Source organism: Haliaeetus leucocephalus, unplaced genomic scaffold (genome assembly GCF_000737465.1).
Source record: "Haliaeetus leucocephalus isolate CR32 unplaced genomic scaffold, Haliaeetus_leucocephalus-4.0 Scaffold351, whole genome shotgun sequence".
NCBI lineage: Eukaryota > Metazoa > Chordata > Aves > Accipitriformes > Accipitridae > Haliaeetus > Haliaeetus leucocephalus.
The window spans coordinates 5,228,045-5,245,476 of record NW_010972787.1 but is presented as its reverse complement, the minus strand read 5'-3'; the positions used below and the strand labels follow the sequence as shown (position 1 = coordinate 5,245,476).

General features: G+C 44.0%; 1 protein-coding gene across 2 annotated transcripts in view; it reads left to right on the top strand.

Moving 5' to 3' along the window:
- The first annotated feature begins 35 nt into the window (after window positions 1-35).
- FLT1 (fms-related tyrosine kinase 1) overlaps window positions 36-17,432 on the top strand; it is a 114,122-nt gene continuing 96,725 nt past the window's right edge. Inside the window, exons 1-3 of one of the 2 annotated variants that reach the window (XM_010572693.1) lie at window positions 36-376; window positions 16,044-16,140; window positions 16,436-16,656. In XM_010572693.1, the coding sequence (XP_010570995.1) occupies window positions 319-376; window positions 16,044-16,140; window positions 16,436-16,656 (376 nt within the window). In that variant the 5' untranslated portion in view covers window positions 36-318. Of the gene's footprint in view, window positions 377-16,015; window positions 16,141-16,435; window positions 16,657-17,432 lie in introns of those variants that run through there. The other variant, XM_010572692.1, reaches the window with a different exon arrangement.

Genomic DNA, 17,432 nt, shown 5'->3' with positions numbered 1-17,432 from the left:
GGGGGGGCGGAGGGGTGCTGGGTGAGGGGTGGAGAAGTTATAAATCAGCCGAGCTGGGGCTGGTCGGTAACTGATGTCCGCGGGAGGTGAAGCTGGCGGGGCGGCTCGGCAGCGGACACTCCCTTTCCGCGGAGCGGGGCGGGCGGGGAGGGCTCGGGGGCTGCTGGATGCGGATCCCCCGCCGCTTTACGCCGTTATCTCCGCCACCGCCGGAGGAGCCCGGTACCGAAGAGAAGCCGTCGGAGCCCAACCGGCCCCTCCGCCTCCTCCTCGCTGCCGTCGGCAGGGGAAGAGCCCTGCGTTCCCGCGGGCAGGATCATGCCCCTCCAGTTGCTCTCAGGGACCGTGCTACTGGGAGCAGCCCTCCTCCTCGCAGGTAAGGGGCCGCCGGGACCCCGTTGACCCATCCAGCTCCCGAATTCTCCGCGACGTGCCCCTACCCGGTCCCGGCTTGTCGGCTGGAGCCGGCGGGCACCTGCCTGCCCTCCGTCCATCTCCCCCGGGGTCGGGGGTAAGCGATCGCCGCTTTTCAGAAAGTGGCGAAAGCCTCCGGATCCCGGGGCGGTGTGCCCCGGGAGCAGCCCCCCACTCCACCCTGGGGGGGTGTCTGCCCTCCTCCGGGCAGGGCGGAGGTGCCCACGGGGAGGCGAGCCTCCCCCGGGCACCGGGGACCAGCCGTTCCGGGAGATGTCCGAACCGGTTCATCACGGGAAAAAAAAAAAAAAAAAAAAAAAGCAAATCTTGGCTTGTAGGGCAGGCTTCTCTCCTGCCCGTTTTGTTTCGAAGTGTCAGCCTCCCCCAATTCTGCCCGTGAAGGGGAAAAAGTGCTCCTTTCTTTCGCAAAAAAACCCCTGCCTCCCGCCCGGGCAGGACGGCGGAGCACCGGTGGGGGATGAAGCGCTCCGGTACCCGGCGTGGGTCCCCGCGGGGAGCGGGATGGAGAGCTGCGTGTGCCGGGATGAATCAGCTCAGCTTTGCTTTTCTTAACGGAGTTTTACTTGACGGTCCGGGGAGGGGAGCGCGTCCCAGCCTTGCGTGGCTGGTCACCTGGAGCAGGGCTGCGTGGGGGGGGAACGGGGCAAGGGCCGGTCCCGCGTGGGTTCATCGGACCCCATCGGATCCACCGACCCGTGGGGCTGCCCCGCGGAGCCCTTTCGCGTTGGGGTTCCCCGTGTGTTTTCCCCCGGGGGGAGCGACCGTGGTCGTTGCGCGGCCGCGGAAATCTTCCGCGGGGGGGGACGGTCGGCAGCATCGCCGGCCTCGGCCACCGCCGGCTGGCAGCGAGAGCGAATCCCGGGTGGGGAAGAAAACACCCGAGTTCCTTCACCCCCCTCCCCGCCCCGGGACAGGCTTCGAGGCCGGCGGCGGAGCAGCGCGGGATTTCCCCGGGGGCTCGGTCGGCTCCGCGGCGGCGGGTCGGTCCGCGGGGGCGGCCCCGGCGCGGTGCCCGAAGCTGCCCGGGGCGGAGAGTTGGCGGGGCCGCTCCGACGAGACGTTTTCCTGCTCGGGAAGTGCTGATTCATCAACTTTGATAGAGACATACAGGTATTCTTTTTTTCTTTCTTTCTTTTTTTTCCCCTTTCTTTTCCCCAGGAAAGCGCTAATTTCCCCACATTATTTGTCTCTGCCAAGGAGGTTCTTATGCCCAGGATGAAATAGGCACGGGCATGGGACACCCACCCTGGATACAGGAAATGTGGGTTCAAATCCTTGCCAGGCTTCCTTCACAGCTTGAGCTTGAACTTCAGCGTCCCGCTCCCACATGGGCTCCTGCAGTGACCAGTTATGCTACGGGACCGGCTTCCTCTTTCCTGTTGGAAAGGTTTTCCATTGTGCAAAATCATGGCAAACCCACTGCCCGGGGAGAAGGTGGACTCTGTGAGCCAGGGGCTGTAAGAGACCCCGGTTCACCTTCCTGTTCCAGGGACTGTCAGGGACATGCGCACCCTAGACCAATTCCAATGGGAAAAAAAAGTGGCTTGTTTAGTGGAAAACGGGGAGCTCTGGGTGCTGGGAATGTACATCCCGGGGTCGGCACCGGAAAGATGCTTCTCTGTAGTTGGGCTGAGTGCTTTTACAACTGTTTTGCTGGAAATTCATATCCCCCCCCCTTAAACATACACAAGAATTTAGACTTTTTCAAACTCTTTGCTTTTGTTCCATTTTCTTTTTTTTGGAAAGAAAATTATCCTTGCACAGCTTCGTTGGGACAACCCAGCTAGGTTGATCATGCTTCTTCTGGGTCAGTGGTAGAACTCTCCATACTTGCATTCACACGGAGAGTTTCAAAGTTATTGGTGAAGCAGTGGGATGTTTTGTACCATGCATCTCTCTATGCTTTTCTTCCCATTTTTTCCTCTTTCACTGCCTATTTACCTAAAACACTTACTCAGGCTGTCCAGCACTTCCCGTTTCAAGTGTTCTTGATGAAACTAGATTCGTCACCGCCGTATGGTCCACTCTTGTAATTAGTCTCTGCGGGCATCTGCTGAGCTTCCATTTAGTGACAGGTACTAGAGGAGATTCACAGAAACAGTCAGCGGTTCAGGAGTTACTGCAGAGAGCTTCGTAAGGAAGCAACAGAAGGAGAACTTGTAGCTTATATATGTCTATTTAATAATTTAAATTTCCCCAAAGCAACATGCAAGCTACAAGCTATGAGAGTCCCCATTTGAAAAATGAGATGAAGAAAATTATGTTTCTTTGACATGTGAGTGTTGGGCTCTTTGGCTCTCTTGTATTTCTGTGCATGTGCATGTTTTGGCTATCATGGGAAAGACCAATACTTTTTTTCTGGTTTTTGCATAGTACTCGCATATGTTTCCTTTATAGCATGTATATATTTATTCCACAAATTGTATTGCATACATTTATGCTGAAGACTGTACATATAATGGTCAACATGCAAAATGTTGTTGCCGTATTAAGTTCGATCTCCCAATCCTAGACTTTGTATGAAAATAATTTTAATTGGTAGCGTTAGGGAATGTGAAGGACTGGGTTTAAACCCTGAAAAGATCAGATTCTGCAGCCTGGATCGAGGATTATGTGGCCACGTTTCCAGAAACATAAGCTGATAATTTGGCTGTATTTCCAGTTTTCCACACAGAAGCAACACCTCACAATTAGCGTCTAGAAAGTAAATAGACTCTATTACAATCTTATCTGTGAACAGTGCTATACAAATCTCAGTTATTCCAGTTGAAACTAGATCATCAAAATCCCCAGCGAACGATGGACTTTTCAATTTCACGGTCAGCTGGAAAAAATGAAGGAAGAAATTCCAGGTCAAATCTAATCAGCACTGAGGTTAATTTCTTGCAATAACTCACCTGACTTCTCTGAAAGTGCTATTCAGATGGAAGTTCATACATTAAGGTTTCAGTTTGATTTGAGTACTCACTGAAATAGCTGCACAGACACACAGCTGCAGTGGTCTAATTCAGGATTAGGGCTGGAGATCTTAATGGAGTCCAGAAAAACTGGGTTTCCCACTTCTTCTGGATCTTTGTGGAAACTGGGCTCCCTTCAAAATTCCAGACTACATTCAGATAAGGCAGAAGAGTTGCTGTATAACACAGGTTTTTAGAAAATGTATACATAGGGTTCAAGTATCACACCTTCTGGCATTGGTAAAGAAAATCACATCACTTACTGATTTTTTACCAGACAGGTGTTTTGCTCATATGCTCTACACAAAGCGAGATTTCATTCTCCTATAGCTGGTGTAAATCTGGAGCAATTCTATTGGGCTAGGCTAGCATCTTCTAGATTTATGGTTCATGCTGGAGGAAATCAGGGCCTGTGCCCTAGAAAAGATCTTCATATCCAGAAGCACCTGATACATTTAAAACCCTAAAAATTTGCCACTGGGGAGATTTGAGGATTTTTTTGGTGGTGGTGAGTTGGTTTTTTTCACATGTGAACAATAACAAACAAGCTGAGCCTATTTTTTGTCAGATGCTTCAAAGACTGAAACCAGTAGCCCTTCACGCTGCGTGGGTGTGTAGGACAAAAGGAAATTGTCCAGATTTTCAGGACGGTTGCTGAGTCCTTAGACTTTAATGTGGTTTGGAAACTTCAAGCACAATGTTTATCAACTTGCTAGTTTTCATGTCCGACTGAGATTGGGAAAGGAAGAAGCTCAGCAGATGAATGTTAAGGTTTGGCATTTCAGAAGTCTGTGTCCAGCAGGGCTGTGGTGGGGCTTTATCAGCAAAATTGTGCCTTTGAATCCCCCAAAGTTATGGGTTGGGACTTCCTGCTGCTGCCCCAGAGGGAATGGAAACCGAGACTGCTGCAAGAGTAGCTTTGCCATGAAACGTAGGATGCCCAACCACAGTCACTTCTGCTCTCGGAGTTAAGTCTCTCCTATTGGTATGAGACCTGCAAGAAGCAAACTGCTCCCTCCACAGACATGCTATATCTTTAGATCTCACTTTCCCCCCGCAGTCTCTTTTTTTTCCTCTGTCAATATTTATAAGAATGTGGGGAAACATTTCTGTGTATAATTGAGTATGAATTCTACCCATGGACAGCATCAGGCTCTTCTCTCTTTGCCCTTGTGCACCCTTACTACACATATTCCTGCAATGGAGAAACAACCTTTCCCAGGCATTCCCAGCTGGGAATGGCCTGATTTCTTAATCCACCATGTGGGAGCTGCTCATCCTGAAATTGGTCCAGTAATTGTCAGGAAGGTGCCCACACAGTTTTCTCCTATCGAGATGCCGAAGTTCAGTTTCATTCCCTCACAGTTGGAGGTCACCACTGCATAAATCCTGCTGGTTAAAAGAAAAAGAGTTGCTGCAAGCAGCAGTTTGAAAAGTGAAAATGCAGACATTAGTGCTCTCTCCAAAGCCAAGCGTGGCACGGTGTCATGCCTTTTGTGACCAGCAGAATGAATTCATGCTGGAACTAAGCAAAGCCACAGCAGATTGAGAAACACAAGGGTGTGGGGGAAGAGATTTGAAACTCTACATTTCAGAGGTACTTTTGCCTGAAACTGAAGTCTTGAGCCGTTGAGATGTATGGAGAAACTTGGACTGGGAGTGTGGATGACTGTTTCTTCTGTAATAAGTCATGTTTGGTATTTGTTTTTTTTTTTTGTGGCACGCTGGGTGGAAATGTGCCGTACTAAAGATGAAGAGGAGGATGATTTTGCTCGTGATGCATCTGTATTATTCAAGACCATTGTAGATGTTTGTGAAACAGTTAACTGATTTATTCATCATCTTTCCCAGGCTTCTGTTTGGCTTGTGTTAATGGAGAAGCAAAAGGTTGACGTTCACGATGACCTGATTTTACTACCTCTTGTTGTTTTTCCATCAAATCCCAGTTGATTTTCATTACCAAAATCAATTTTTCCGTATCCACAATGTTAAGTCACCCCTGTAACGTATTTAGACAGAGCACAACCCAGCGCAATGCGGTTGACGTCGATTTCTGTTTGCATGACTTTTCTAGATGATGGGGCTGCTCTTCCAACATTCACTGGTACGTGGCACTAAGCACTCCTAAATGCAATCCCTTTTAAGTCATATTCCCTCTTTTGGAGCCACGGCCTTGAAACAAGGTGCTCTTTGCCGTTGGAGCAGCTGAAGGATGGGGAAGTGGTTAGAAGGAAGCTGTTCCTAGCACTTCAATGGGTTGAAGATGCTGTGGCAATGCAGTGACATTATTTCCGCGCTGTGCCCAGAAGCAGGGGTGGAGCGGGCAGGGCACGGTTGCCCTCGCAGAGCCGGGGACCCGTGAGCAGATGTCTCAGCTCCTCAGAAGTTCCCTCAGGAAGCCCGTGCTCTGGGAACGGGACCCCCTGCTTAGTGCGTGGGGAGCGGCGAGGGATGAGCGTGAGGGCGTTTCATGAGAGGCATTTCACAATTTCACATAGTTCGCTTAAGCGTCCTTCCTGTGGGATTCTTCCCTGCCACGGAGCGAAGGAATTTGCCCCTTTTGTTCCCATTGTCGTTCCTCTGTGGAGAAACCTCTCATCAGGATCGCCGTGGACTAATGTTAACAGAAGCGTGAGAGTTGCCGTCCTGGATCAGACAAGGGCTCTATTTAGCTGCGTGTCATGTCTCCGGCAGTGTCCAACATCTGATCTTCAGGGGAGGTTCAAGGAACCTTGCAGGAAGCAGTTATCTGATAAAATTCTCCAGAGAGGAAATTTTTTTGTAGTATGATCTAAAATCCACTATTATTTACTGAGAAACCGTGGGATTGAGGGTCAAGGAAACTAAAATTAGTGTCTGCAAAAATTTAGGTGTTGTCTATGTTTATGGCAAATGGATATAACACAGTGGGATTAAATTGCATTATATTGTATAGTACAGAGAATTTTCTTCATCTGTTGTGCTGGTGGCATTTGGGGTGAAACCCCACCTTTCCTTGTTTCATGCAGTGCTGTAATTAACGTTCATCCTAATCTATTTTATAAGTATTAAGGATTATAATTTCCCAATGTAAATTGAGCTATAGGCAAGCTTGCCAGAAGCTTTCTGCACGTGCACCTACCTTAGACTTTGTGGTTTAGATGTCATTTAACTGCGGAATGGATTTAGCCTCTTGAGCCATTGCAAGGGAGTCCTCTGTGCCGACTGTTCTGGTTCTTCTCACCTCTCTACTTTAAATTGTTGCGTTGCATTAGTTATTTTCTCTTCTTTTGAACCCAAGGCGTTTGCTTATAGTGCTGTTTTACGGGTTTAAGTAGGGTGGATGGAAAGTCAGTTCCTGACTTTGTTTTTTTTTTTTTTTTTTTGTGTCTTGGAGCATTACAGGACAGTTTAGCCAGACAAATGCGTTACGGGAGCATCAGAAATAGTATCAGCAGCCTTCAGCAAAGTGGAAATACTGCAAATTTGCTTGACATTTTCTTTTATATAGTTCCTAATTTATTTCTGTGTGCACAGCTTAATGAATAGTATAGCCCTAGATGAATTTGACAGGCCTGCATAGCTGGCTGAGTTGGCAGGTTACGGGCAGGTAGGCAGTTTGTCTGTCTATATGAAATAGTCTTCCAATTCAATCCTATTATATTGTTGTATTTGTCCTGCCAGGGAATCTGTAAGAAATCTTAAGTATCAAGTTGGTAAAGAAATTTAATTTGGTCAAGAAAATGTACCTCTTACTCTATATAGGAATTCTAAATTATTTTTTGTGTCTGTTTTTAATGTACTTGCTTTGTCCTTATACCATATCAATGCTTTCCTACTACACTAGTTAATGGAATAAACTTTCCTCAAAAAATATTCAACTGATGATTATGTGCTGGGATGGGTCATGGTGGGGTCAGAGCAGAGGCGCAGCGGTTGCTGACACGTGTCAGTAAGGGATAGAGTAGATCTGGTGGCTCACAGATGTGATACGGGCAGGGCTACCTACACTCCTGTAAGCAGCACAGGCTTAATTGTGTGCGGAGGCACGAAACCATACTCCTGGGTGAATGCCAGTGGCCGATCACACGGCGTCATTTTTGGATGGGCAGATGATGGAGTCACAACCACTTCTCATCTGCAATGGCCTGAGCAGGATCTCCCCGTAGGGGCCAGCTCAGGGATGTCAAGGTGGAGGGGTACGTGAGCCACACGGACCTATGCCGAATGTGGCTGTGGAAGTATTGCTACAGCCTAGCTCTGCTATAACCACTTCTTGCTGAGAACAGCCTCAGCAGACCTGTTTGTTTTGGTTTTTTTTTTTTAAACTGGGCATTCACTCTGTTGGAGTGATATTTCTCAACGCACACCATGTATATATATGTGTGTTTTGCACCCTTGGTGTAGTTTACCAAAGTGATGATTCCATGAGGGTTCATAATGGATGCGTTAGACTGTCCATTTGGATTCCCATTTTCGAATCCATATGCTCAAGGGGAAATAAAAAGTTTGTGATTATGGCTGGTTTTACTTCTCTGTAATTGCTTTCTCCTTGTATAGCTAATGAAATGAGCACCTTGGCCAGCCTAGATAGTGGCAAAGGTGCTCATTTCAGATGCTAAGTTTGTAGAGTTATTAAAATTGGATGGATAAGAGAGGAAACTAAGATTTTTTTTTTCCTCTCAGGTTCTCTGAATGTTAAATTTTGAAATTTATTTTTCACTGGCATTACATAAAGTGTCCGTGCTCATGCCCAGAAGTCACCTGGTGACTTTAGGGCAGACAGGACACAATCTTCTGATGAGCTGGTGATGCAAGTGCCTTCAAGCAGGTGTTGTGTGGGCACAACGCACTGAGCTGCATGGCCTTGGCTGCCCAGGTATGATGGGAAATGGTAATAGTTTCTATTGGTAGAAGCTCAAGCCAGATTTATTTCAAATAACCAACTGTGATTTCAGCTTGTTAGTTTTCTACATCTAAATTTTTAAATGAACAAAATCCTCTGCTCTTTAATAAAATGGCTTTATCACAGACTTCTGTAAGAACAGCCTGACTTAGCTAGGGCAAATACTGGCAAAACATTTGGCAATTATTGGGGAAATACATGTTTGTTTACATTTACAGCTATTGACCATATTGGCATGATAGCGTGTACTGCTCAGAGGTGTTAATGAAGTGCTATCAGAATTGCACTTGCTCTGTTTTTAGCTACGGGGTGTTTTGCTTTGCCTCTATAGCATCTATTCTTATATCAGTGTGTATACACATCTAGGGACAGCAAATACATACAGATAGTAAATAAACTCTTACCGCTTGCTCTGAGATCCAGAACTGAGAGGGAAAGGATGCACTTGCTCAAATAACAGACATACACATTTTTCTGTGCCTGTGAAGGCCTTTCTTGGACAGTAGCATACCCATTTGCCCTGCTGACTGATTTTTAGTTCCAGGACATGGAGTCAGGGTCAAGGCCTGCCCAGGACTCTTGTAACGTACTGTGATAAAGATTATGCTGTTCAGACTCTATTACGATGCTGTATCACACAACAGCCCAGCTTTCTCATCCATTAACCTATCCATTTTCTTGGCTGGCTGTTATGTCCTAATGGTACTTTAAATTCTTAAATTACAGTTGAGATTAATCAGACTTAAGCATTTGATCCAGAAACCACTTGGCATGTGTTGTAGAACATCAGACTGGATAATCGGAATGTCCCTTCTGGACCTGAAAGGGACAAACCAATGATTTGATGATTTTGATGCATCGATGTGTACTTTGTAATAGCTTCCGACAAGTTTCTTGATCTTGAAAGCAAACGAGAACACCTTTCAGTCACAACAGAGGCATGTGTGAGTGATAGATCCATTGAGGAGTGAGACAGCTTGAGCTGCTTCTTCTGCCCGGAGCGTGTTTCTGTTTGCCAGCTGTGTATCAGCACACGCGGTGCCTCTCTTTGCACAAGAGCCAGCAGAAAACAGGGACAAAGCAACCTGGCAGTCCAAGGACCTGTGTCTGTTAACTCTTGCAAGTCCTCATGGCCATTAATTGCCCTGCAAAGTTCTGCTTCAGCAGAAATAGTGGTTACATTTTGCTGCTTCAGATCATGAGCTTGTGCATCTGGACAATTGTCAACGTCAGCGTGGGACAAAGGCATACCTCCTTGTTCTCTCACAGATAAGTTGTCCTGGTTTCTCTTCTGCAGGCTTCAGGGGTGACGCTTGGATTTGCTTCAGAGAAGTGGTGTGAAATCAGATGTATGAAGGACCGTGAGCTCCCCTTTGGAATGGGGACCTAGGTGGCACGTGAAAGACCTGCAGATACTGCTTTGAATCTCAGGGTGGCTCATGGTTTGGCGCTGTAGGTCTTTCCTAGGGGCTGTTTCTAAGTACAGGCAACGGAGATGGTGCTTTTACCTCTAGGTGCAGGAACCAGACTGCGCTGCCTGCTTTGCCTGTGCCTGAGCACTGGAAATCTAGGTGACATAGATGAGACAGAGGCTATTGCTGCCGTGGAGATAGAAGAATGTCTTCTTCCAGTAGTGGTTCTCCCCAGCCACCAGCAGTGACAGAAGTAGACAGTTTCATTATCAAGGGTGATCCCTTCTCCCTCTAGTCCTGTAGCAGGACCAGGCCAGACATTCACACTTCGAGCAGGAAAAAAAAAAAAATTTTTTCCAATCACCACCCAAATTTTGAGATAACTTTGCCTAAAAGGTTTCCTGTCTTATAAATGCAAGTATTGATGCTGATGAGAATCTCAGTGTTGATAAAACTAGGAGGACCTGTTGGTCGCCATTACTCCTTATGGTCAGATGTAAATCAAAACTTTAAATGGCCCTTCAGAGTTGACCACAAGTTCCTTTTCACTCTTTTTTTTTTTTTTTTTTTAAATAGAGTGATTTGGTGTAATGATGTAATTGGAATTATTATAGATAGGTACAACTGTTTGACCAAAAAGAAGTTATATTTACTTGCAGTGGCCTGAAGTACCTTTAGAAGAGATGGTAATACAATAGCTTGTCAGGAAGAGCTCTGAAATAAAGAAAACTACTGATATCCCAGGTTTCCGTACAAAATGGAGTAAAGCCGTATATCCCATATGAGGTTAGCTGGTGGCCATGTTCTGGTTAAGGCGGTGCTGCAGATCAGAGTCAGCTCATTTTCACTGGAGACGCACTGAAGGTCAACCCACTGGGTATTACCACGCTCCTAAGCATTTCATCTGGATTCTGCAATTGCTTCTTAGTTGCGCGCATGTGGGTATTCCCATTCCCTTCCATGGGATGACTCATAAGGAAATGCTTATAAGCAAGAGTAAAGTCCTGGGCTGCATTTGAACTGAATGACCCACGTTTTAAGGAGCAGAGGGAGGTGAAGACCCTATTAAGAAATCACGTGCGCTCTCTTTCCAGTGCAGGAGTGTCCTCTGCAAAATACATTTTTGCTGAATGTGTTTGAATCAGGAGGAAATGATATTTGATGGTAAAAACCACAAAGGGTCGGTTATGTTTAACAAGCCTTAAAACATGTGCAAATCTAACAATGACTGAAACAATTACTTCATGATGGATAACTTTATTGCCCACAGATGGCACTTTAAACCCAGAAGGTCAGATTCCTTGTATACACTGAAGTTGCAAAGATAAACTGATCATTCTCCTTAACCTCTCATTGTGCAAGTGAAAAAAGATTAGTCAACATGTTCAGGATAACTAGAGTGGTTGGAAGACAGTCACTCAGCCTCAAATTATGAAAAAGACGTTAAAAGTAAAAAGCCAACAAGCCTGTTAACTTCAAGGAAATTTCTAATAACTTCTAATACTGTGGGTTTTTTAAATTAAGTCTTAAAGCTAGCTTTTGGGTTTACTTTCTTTAGTCAAAAGTAGCACAAATTCAGTATGAAAGAAAGGAAATTTAAAAGTAAAAGCTGGAAAAATCAGAATGGGGATAATAATCCAGAACATGGTCCCGATTTTGTGTTCAGCAGATCTATACTTTAAAGAGGAATCAAGATTTAGCTGAAATCAGTGGAAGGCTGATCACGTGTGCATGTTTACTCATTTGTCTGTAGAACTGAACTCACACATCATATTGGAAAAATGTATGCATGTTAATTTATTTTATCTTTTTTTTCTTAATTAATTGTAATCAGTTTTTTTGATTAATAGAAAGTTCAAATTTTTGTTTACTTCATTCAGGAAGAGGATCACTTTTTTTTGCAAGGCAGAAAATAACTGAAGAAAGTTTATTCTTTTGTTCCCTTGTAAATTACAGATTATACCCTTTGCTTTCTTAAAAAAAAATATTTGTCCTTCCCTTATTTTAGACAGAATGGCTAACTTTCACAATCTAAATTAATGTTTGCTCATTAATTAAGCAACCCTGTTGACTGGCTTTCACATGTATCTAATAAGCCTTCCGAAACAAATAGAATATGCCCCCCAAAATCACCCCTTTCCCTATGGGAGGAGATTCCTCAGTTATCAGGATTAATTAGTTCTCTTGTTGTCACATGAAAAGAAGTTGCACCCCCCAATGTAGGTCAGTGTGAGGGTAGGCTGCTGATGGTCGCTTAGTGACAGGCACAATGATAAGTGAACGTGTCCTGTTGAGCCATGACCCTTCAGAAAAGACAGTGTCAAGTAAAATGCCCGGAGAAGGTACATAGAAGGCATAATCCGCTTCTAAATATTGACAGTAGGAATTTCCCTGCTATTCTTCTTCCTTTTTCTTTCCTGGTAAACATGTCAAACTCTATCACATTTGTACTCTGCATCAGTTTTGAAGCATTTAAAAACGTAAGGAAGCTAATGACCCATGAATAGATAGGATGTCAAATAAAGCTATTTTTCTTCAAGACTTAGCTTGCTGGTAAAAGTGTTGTCTCGCATACTTGTAAAAGCACCAATATTGGCTTGAAATAAGGTCTTTTACTTCAGCTTTTTGTCAGTGAAAAACAAAATAAATGAATATATAACAAATCTGATACATCATGCCAAACACATTGATGTTAGCTCTTGAATATTAATATGATTAGCTACTGGAGTTAAGTGTCTAAAATGTACTTGAAATCAATTATGAAACTCTGGCTTTTATCAATGGGAGCAAAGTTAGACAAACACTAAGCACTCCTTAAGATCCCACCCACAATATTTGCAAATACTGCGGTGTCTTTTAGATATACGTAATACGTGTTAAAGGGCAAAAGCTTGAATACGTATCCAGTATATCTGGGTTTCTTTTTTTGCCTGCAGGATGGGATGAAAAGATCTGGGTTGGTTTTTTTCATTTGATTTTAATAACTCTGAGGCAGACCTTCTGACATATGGGCTTCCAGGCTGTCTTGGTTTGTATGCTTAATTTAAGATGGATCTTGAGATTTTCATGGGGATGTCTTTGCTTACATCACTGTAGAGTTGTCAAGAGAAAAGTCTGTAATATTTATAATGGTTTCTTGCCCTTCACCTCTGGCAGACTTTGAAAACAACAGCAGCCCACATTCCCAGGGCTGGTCTCCTGGTCTCGGCATGGGGCATGGTGCTGCATGGCTGGCTTTGCTCCTGGGCAGGGTGCCGGTGCTGGTGCTGAGCAAAGCCAAACACTCAGCACCCCAGTCATGACCGGGGACCGCAGACTTGCTCTCCTGCCTTGCTCTCAGTGCCTGTCACTCACATGGATTTTCCACCTTTCCATCAGTTTTATGCTGGAAGCAACCTACATGTTGCTCTCCAGCAACTAGGTTGAGTGTTGCAACTCTAACAGCTGGGCTTTGATCCCGGTGGGTTCCTCTGGCAGACCATTACTGATGTTTTTTTCATACATATTGAACTATTTGTAAACATCGTTGTGTGCTTTCAGCTTTTCTAGAGCCTGAAATAAGGAACGGTTCAGGGAAGCTTGAGGCCAGGTTGCCCCCTGAAGTAAGGAAGAAGGTTCATAAAGCTGGATATAAACGCTGCCTTCTTGGGAGAGCCTCTAATTCTGGGATGACAAGAGGAATATGGATGAAATGCAGGAACACGGTAGTTTCATGAAACCGTCAGATTGTTTAGTTGGAGGACATTGGCAAATCCTCTCAACCAAAGTGCTTGTGCTGCTCTTCAAGAAGCTGCCTAAGCTCTTGTAAAGTCTTATCTCAATTTCTCAGCGTTTAGCCTCAGGGACATTATTTCAGAACAGCAAATGAGTAGACTCAGAGACTGTAAGCATCTATGGGAGACTATCCCATAAAATCATGTGCACTCTTTGGGAGACCCAGTGTTTCAGAGATGAGGTCCGTAAATGGTGGGTGAGAAAAATGTATGTTTGCAATATATCACACAACAAATTGCTTCTTCAAAGATTTCCTGCATCTTTTTTCTCCCCTCTTAACAGCTAGCAGCATATATTCATTTCTTGTTAGAAGTATGATTGTCTAGGCAAATCGCAGAGGAAGTCTGTGTATTTGTATGGTATCACCATTCAAATTTCTAGTAATATTTGTGGTGCAGTTCAGAGGACCTCTTTATTCTGAAAACTTCTTATGCCCTTGCTTGAAACCTGTTCAAGTGAGATATAATTTAGTTTATGTGTATGTTTAAGTGTACCCTTTAAATCTTGTTTTGAATAGGGATGGATGATAGTATATACAGGAAAACTATTGGAGCCACAACTTAAATAAGATATACAGGGCTAAAAAGAAAAATGCAGATAAATGTAACTAACCTAGATGCCAAAGGTTAGTTGAAAGTTAGTTAACCCCTACAGTGTACATTTCCTGTATTGCTAAGGAAGAGAACTGATCTCTGAAGACGTCTAACAAACAGTTTTGCTGCCCTAATCAGCTATTTGCTTTTTTTCATGGATTGTGCTAGGTAGTCCCAGATGCTGATTTAGACCTCTTGTCTCTACCAATGTTACAGGGAATCAGTAGGAAATACAAATAGAGCACAGCCAGCTCTTCAAAAAAAACCAACTCAAAAACCAGCAGATGAGGGCAGTGCCTCTTTACCTTTTGTACAAAATCCTTGTACTTTTAGCATCTCTTTCCATAAGTGAAGACTTGGCTTCTAAGCCTTTCTCGGACTGAAGGAGTTCAAGTCCACATCACAGAACAAAGTTTTGATATTCAGCCTCTAATCTGAGGCTACATCTGCTGCTGCGTGAAAGCTGCTAAATTTGGAGCAGCCATTGACTTTGGAGGGTTTATACAGCTGAAATTTAGTGGCCAATCTCAGCTGGAGTTGGTGTCCAAAAGTTCCTTCTATAGTCAACAAAAGAGGGAGGCCTTTCCAGTGGGTGACCCATAGCAGCCAAATAAGTTTCACGTATTCCTACTATGTTTGGTGCATACAGCTGTTCATATTTGGCTGTGGCAGGGACCTCTTGGAAGGGCTTAAAATAGCTAAACTGAAACTGTATTTGATTGAGTTCTAGTGGAAAATCTGCATTACCCTTGTTTACATGATGCTGCTTCCCTCGTATGTTGACAAATACTTTCTCTTGGAGTAAAGTGATCTGAGCTAATCTCTGCTCCTCTCTCCCAACACTGAAATCTTCACATGTTGCACTAGGGTCCAGATTCAGACTTAAACTGGTTTTCAACTTTAATTGTTTCAAAATATTCTCTTGTTATGTTCCTAGCTTCTGGAACACTTCGCTGTCAGTGTGAGGGTGATGGGATGGGTCAAAGACTGTTTCTTCCCTTAGGCATGAACTTCTGTCTGCTTGCCATGAAAGCTTTTGTGGCAATAGCTATTATGGGGCAAAGATAAAACATTTTGCCTTTCGAGCACTTGCTGGCTTGATGAGAGGGAAGGTCTGGTGTTCCTCTAGTCTTCTGACCATGGTGTTTTTCCATGGAATTCCTAAAAATTGCCTTCACATGGCCTGTGAGAAGCCTGCCTGGATGTTTTCAAGTGTCCTAAGTCACCTCATGTTATACTCTGATATCCTGGGTTTCACCCATACCAGAATGGTCTGGCCATGACTGGGGCCATGTTGGCATACTTGCCTGCTCAAAAAGCAGCAAATCTGGTCTGGAGGTGCCTTGATCTTGTTCTCAAAATTTATTGTAGAGCTGTCCAGTTACCTTTTGACACCACTTCACTGGAAGGAAGCCTGCAGCTAGTGAGGGACCGTAGGTAACAGTGCTGTGACCTCCAGTCAGGAAGGGAAGATCCTCAATCCCCTTTCACTCCTTCCAGAGCAGTTCCAGCTTTGCAGCAAGTTGTTTGAGTGAGAGTTCGGTATCTTAGAGGTCAATACGTGGCTCTTGCCGTGGAAGAGGCTGACTTTTGCCCTTCCCATTGAAGGGGCTGCCATGGTGGTGTTTCCTAAGGAAATGCAGCCAGTGGTGCTTGAGGGCACGCTTCCTCGGTTAGATGTGTAGCCACAAGGTCCTGAACTTTCTTCAGGGTATGCTCAGTGAACAATTTGAGAGCAAAGTCTTTGACCGAAACTTGCATAGCTTGCTTTCTACTTTCTTTCCTGAGTAATTCTCATGGAAGATTGTGTGAGTCCTGAGTCAGGACAGTGGGATTTTGCTCAGAGGAAGAGAGCATGTATGGGGGGCGGGGGGAGGCAACCCATTTTCTTTGCTTTCCCCTTCCAGTATAACATCATAAATGTGAGTGGACTGGGAACAGGATGATTTGTCATTGTTAATGTTTTTTTTTTTCTTTGTTTTTCTAGGAACTAGTTCAGGATCAAAACTAAAAGTTCCTGAGCTGAGTATAAATGGCACACAGCACGTTGTTCAAGCAGGCCAGACTTTAAATCTCACCTGCAGGTAACCAGCTGAGTTGGATTCTGATAATTTGGCTGGGAGTTCATACACCTGACACTTTCTTTTTTTGTAACTGAAATTAGAAAAAAATGAAACCTTATGTTGTGGGGAAAGGTGGGGAATGAACTTCAATGGCAATTGTTTAATAGTTCTTTGTTGTTTCTGTTGTTGTTTTTGGAAAACAAGATAAAAGAGAACCCCAGAAATAGCCTGATATAATAAAAAGAAAGCTTGGGAACTGGAGCTATATAATTGCAGCCCAACATAATTGTTTCTGCTTCCTTATCTGTATTTGCAGGGGGGAAATGGTTCATTCATGGTCTTTGCCTGAAACTCTAAGTAAGGACAGCAAAAGGCTGAAAGTAATTAAATATGCCTGTGGAAGGAATGGGAAGCAGTCCTGCAGTAGTCTGACCTTGAGCAGAACTCAAGCAAGTGACACTGGAAACTATAGCTGCAAATACCCAACAAGTCCAGCGAAAAAGAAGAAGGAATCTACAGTCTATGTATTTATTAACGGTAAGATTACGTTTTTTAACACTTCTTGGTACTTGCACTTCAATACAGCAAAATGGACAAATAAGGCAGTTCAGGGTTTTGAATGATATTTTCAGCCTCGCAAAATGTCATAATAATTTACCAATTAATGTATTAAATCTGCTTTCTCAGAGCTTGCAAATACAGATGCTAGAGTTTTATCTGTTAGGAAGAAAAATGAAGAAAGACAAAGACCGAATCCAACCAGTTTACTGGAGTAAATAGAACTCCACATGGAAGTAGACTAGAAGTGAATCTGTGAAATGGGTATCAGAGAAATCATACCTTACAGAATTGGATGATGACTGTTGAAAATCATATAACTGGTACAATGTCCACTTTAACCTGTCTGTGTTAAGATTCTAGATTTCTAGGCAGCTGAAGGATGCCAAAGCTGTCTATCCAGATCACTGAATTGTCTCATGCTGTAGAAAATTAATATTTGCTTATTAAGTAACATTCCAAAATGTACTCTGTAGTCCATGTTACACAGATTGTAAAAATCTAGAATAAATGGAATCAAACTAAACACAGAATTGTGTTCAGCAAACAAGTATCATGTAATGTATAGGAAATGCTGGAATTAGGTCAGTTAGGCTATAACAGAAATTGCTTTCTGGTCCTGTTTTCTTCCAGGATATTAATCAGACACTTCTCAGAATAGTTGAATGCAATAGACACAATAATAAAAGAAAAAATTATAAACGCATTAGGGATTTAGTTTAATTTTATATTTTAGTTTTTCTTGATTTTTACAG